Source organism: Olea europaea, chromosome 9 (assembly GCF_002742605.1).
Source record: "Olea europaea var. sylvestris chromosome 9, O_europaea_v1, whole genome shotgun sequence".
NCBI classification, from domain to species: Eukaryota; Viridiplantae; Streptophyta; class Magnoliopsida; order Lamiales; family Oleaceae; genus Olea; species Olea europaea.
This window is the reverse complement of record NC_036245.1, coordinates 9,037,733-9,042,295: the sequence shown is the minus strand read 5'-3', so window position 1 is coordinate 9,042,295 and position 4,563 is coordinate 9,037,733. Positions and strand designations below refer to the sequence as shown.

The following is a 4,563-nucleotide window of genomic DNA, read 5'->3' as shown; positions in this document are numbered from 1 at the left end:
GCCCATCTAATAAATGATTAACACATCATTTTTAATTAACATATTCAGCTTTTCTCTCAATGTTACTTGTACTTGAAATTAGGTAATACTTAATTGTAAAATGATGTGTCAATCAATCATTAATGGATAACAAATTGAACAGTTGAGATTTGTTGTCAATCCAATGAATGATTGACACATCACTTTAAATTAAAATGATGTGTCAATCATTCATTGATGGACAACAAATTTTGGACGGTAGATCTCAACTCTACTATCCAAAATTTATTGTCCATCCAATGAATGATTGACATATCATTTTAAATTAATATATTCAACATTTCTCTCATTATCACTTATACTTAAAATTAGGTGACGCTTTAATGCAAAGTGATGTGTAAATCATTTATTAGTGGACAACAAATTAAACAACAAATTTTGGTTAGCAGATCTCAACTCATATGAGAGAGATGTTGTAAACTCTTGATAACTATTGTTTTCGATAGGAATTTAACTTTTGAAATATGGAATTCACTTTCAATCGATTGAAAATAAAACTATACGAGAGCGTCACCTTCCAGCCCCTCTCTCTCTCTCTCTCTCTCTCTCTCTCTCTCATCTTACTCTGCAGGGTTGGAAAGTTCAATTACTCCACAAACTTTCTTTAAAAGTAGAATTATCTTTGTGCTATATGTCTTTACATGTCTCTGTTCGAATTATGAACTTTGACCATTATATACAATAAACTACGTCTGTCTTGTATTCGTATGCTGTAGAATGGAAGGATACTCCAGCGAAAAGCTTTTAAAGGGAGCAGAAGAGGAAGAAAATGTTAAGCTCAAGGACAAAATATGGAACGAATCCAAAAAAATGTGGGTTGTGGCTGGACCTGCTATTTTTACCCGATTTTCAGCATTCGGAGTAAGCGTCATTAGCCAGGCATTTGTTGGCCATATTGGCTCCACGGAACTTGCAGCGTACGCTTTGGTCTCTACTGTTCTGTTGAGATTTGCCAATGGGATTGTGGTACACAACACCATCTACCTTAACTTTTTTTCATTGTGGGTTTTCCCATTTTTGGCTAAACCAGAACCAGAACCAGGTCACCTATATGCATATTTATTGATTAAGAATCAAGAAAAATAAACAAAAATTCTTTGATCTTGGAGAGTTTTTAATTATTTATTATTTCTGCACGATGTGCTTTTAAAATGAAGGAATGCTTATTCAATATTCCATTATGAACTAAAGAAAACATTGTGGTTAATGGTAATAGATTAGGGATGCTCATTCAATATTCCATATGAACTAAAGACAGATTATGCGATATTGTTCTAATACCAAATACTATAAAAGTAATGAAAAATATAACAAAATTCTTATAAGATTTTCTAAAACTTATGATTTCTTTTTATTATAATTTATTTGTACGTAAATTTAAATTCAATCTTACAAATAGATTTTTACTTCAAAATAATTTTTAAATTTACACGTGACTTTTAATTAAGATTAATTTTTTTATTTATAAGTTATTTTTTTTATTCAATTACACGTAAATTTTATAGTTATAAGTGATTTTTGTACTTAGGAGTAATTTTTATTATAAACAAATTTTATACTTATAAGTGAATTTTTATTTTATAAATGATTTTTTTTTAATTATAACTGCATTTTTTGGAAATAAGCAGTATGTTTTACTTAAATGCAATTTTTATTCAAAAATAAATATTTTAGTTATTGGGTAATTTCTTGCTTTTAGTATTATTATTATTATTATTATTTTTTTTAAGCAATATTTTTACAGAAGCGGATTTTTTTACAAAAAACACTGATTGTATGTGAACAAAAACTGTTTGCCACCCAGGATATGATATTCCAAGAAGTTGATTGGGAGTTGAGTAAATATGTGATTTGCTAGAAATTTACATCAAAATTTCAACTTACAGCACACGAGCAAAGTCTAGGAAACAAAGAATGAATATCCATAAAGTAATTCTTTTCATTTTGTCAATAAATGAATTATGTAATAATCTTTTATTGCAGTTGGGCATGGCCAGTGGATTAGAAACTCTATGTGGACAAGCCTATGGAGCAAAACAGTATCACATGCTTGGGATATATCTTCAACGAGCATGGCTTGTTTTGTTCGTAACCTCAACTCTACTTACGCCAATATTTTATTTTGCGAGCTCGATTTTAAAAGCTTTAGGCCAAGATGAAAGCATTGCAGAAGTGGCCGGAATTATTGGTATCTGGTTCATTCCTGCGATATACGCCTTTGTTATATCATATAGCTGCCAAATATACCTACAGGCACAGAGTAAGAACGTGGTTATTACTTACTTGGCGGCATTTTCGTTATCCATCCACATCTTTCTCTCATGGCTTCTAACAGTTAAGTACAAGTTTGGGATTACTGGGGCTATGGTGTCTACTCTTTTGGCATACTGGATCCCTAATGCGGGTCAGCTAATATTTGTTGTCTCTGGAGGGTGTCCGGAAACATGGAAAGGTTTTTCGTCTTTAGCTTTTAAGGATCTTTGGCCGATAATCAAGCTTTCTTTATCGTCTGGTGCAATGATCTGGTTAGGCTTACAACTTATTTCATTTACTTGAAGGTTAGTTTAAGGCCTATGTACAGTTATATAAGTATAATGACTTGCCCAAGTCATATTTAAATGGTCTTCAGGCCTGCTACCTAGGTTTAGGAATATGTGTTCTTGTAAAATTCTATGAAAGAATAGGAGTCTTTGTAAAATTCGATTTTGCCCTAATTTATTTTATAAATAGAGAGCAGTCTTTAGACTTTATTTATTATCATCAAATAGAGAGAAAGAGAGGTTTGAGGAGATATGATTGATATTTTCTCTTGTAAACCTTTATTCATCGTCGTGAATTATTGACTTATTGTATCGACGGGAGATGACGTAGTCTCACATTGAACCGAACTTTTATAAATTTCTTGTGTTCTTGTTGTCTATTTTGTTTCTTTAAATTGATTGCTCATGGTGAAATAGAATTAGGATTTATAATTCTCAACTGTTTATACTATAAAGGGAGTTCATGAGGAAGTTTCTATCTTTTTTCCTGCCCACGAAATTCAGTATGCATATATCATGTTTTTATATACCTCTTTGTATTGTTCCCTAAATGAAATCAAAGATTTTGGAGGAGAAACGATTTCCAACATGCAATTTTCTATTATAAACTTTGGTTTCTTTGACAGTCTTGAGCTCTGGTACAACACAATACTGATTCTTTTGACCGGAAATCTGAAAAATGCCGAGGTTGCAATTGATGCTCTTTCAATATGGTAACACTTTCTTCCCCATTCTTTAATTTCCTTCTCTCCTAGCACCATATAAGAATGAAAGTGCACTCTCTTTTTCCAGTATTAACATCAATGGTTGGGAAATGATGATCGCTCTTGGTTTCTTGGGTGCAGCAAGGTGCTATAGTTGTCCTTATTTTCCTCAAAGCCACAAACTTATCTGAGCTTGTTTATATTTCATATTGATCACACCACGTTTGACGTATCTTCAATTACTATATACTAGCGTCCGTGTCTCAAATGAGCTTGGAAGTGGGAACTCTAAAGCCGCAAAGTTCTCAATCATTATGACAGTGTTAACGTCGTTAGCCATTGGACTAGTTCTATTTGTATTTTTCCTGTTTTTCCGTGGACATCTAGCTTATATCTTCACAAAAAGTCAAGATGTGGCAAAGGCAGTCGCTCATTTGTCACCTCTTCTAGCATTTTCCATACTCTTGAACAGTGTTCAACCAGTTCTTTCGGGTAATTTTATGTTTCATTTGTATTTATTCATTAGGAAGAGAAACTTCAGTTCAATATGCTATCAGAACTTGCTACAAATAATTTTCCCTCGTACGATAGGTGTTGCCATTGGTGCTGGACAGCAGAGCAGAGTAGCATACGTTAACATCGGATCCTATTACATAGTAGGAATCCCTATCGGAGTTGTGCTTGGTTATGTTATCAAACTACAAGTTGAAGTGAGTTTTTATTCATCAACCGTCTTGAATTTTTTTACTTTTTTTTTTTTTTTTCATGTTACGATCTGTTAAGTTTTTCTTATTTTTTCCGATTGTGTTTGAGATAGGGTGTTTGGATTGGAATGTTAATTGGCACGCTCGTCCAAACTATCATACTTCTAATATTAACCTTCAGAACTAACTGGGATGACGAGGTAACTTGGATTTGTTGACACTTCCATTTTTGGCTGTTGTTTTTAAACATTTTGATACTTTTGTATGGAGATCGAACTGCTAACTATGGATGTGATACTGCGAATACGATTCAAATGTATTTTTGTTGCAGGTATCCGTTGCTCGTAGACGAGTTGATAGATGGTTTGTGGAAGCTGAAACTGATACACATTTGCCATCAACTGTCTAATGCAGTCTAATGGGGCACATGCTTGTTCATGCTTCTCCAAGAAAACATGCACAAACAAGTTTTTTGTTTGATGAAATTTTATGATCCACAAATTTGTATGATACACTTCGATGCAAATAAGTAGATTTGAACTTATTTAAGTGAATATTATAAGAGCGTCTCCAATG

The 4,563-nt window shown here is 32.8% G+C and overlaps 1 protein-coding gene across 2 annotated transcripts; it reads left to right on the top strand.

Moving 5' to 3' along the window:
* The first annotated feature begins 564 nt into the window (after nucleotides 1-564).
* Nucleotides 565-4,556, top strand: LOC111399579 (protein DETOXIFICATION 21-like). 2 transcript variants are annotated; one of them, XM_023026973.1, is made up of 9 exons: nucleotides 565-1,005; nucleotides 2,023-2,299; nucleotides 2,375-2,564; nucleotides 3,206-3,292; nucleotides 3,372-3,428; nucleotides 3,537-3,775; nucleotides 3,875-3,993; nucleotides 4,101-4,187; nucleotides 4,319-4,556. In XM_023026973.1, the coding sequence occupies exons 1-9, from the start codon at nucleotides 757-759 to the stop codon at nucleotides 4,394-4,396; spliced, it is 1,383 nt and encodes a 460-aa protein (XP_022882741.1). In that variant the 5' UTR covers nucleotides 565-756; the 3' UTR covers nucleotides 4,397-4,556. The 2 variants fall into 2 exon arrangements, with proteins under 2 accessions (XP_022882741.1, XP_022882740.1); XM_023026972.1 differs by having other exon boundaries at nucleotides 566-1,005; nucleotides 2,023-2,564.
* The last annotated feature ends 7 nt before the right edge of the window (nucleotides 4,557-4,563 follow it).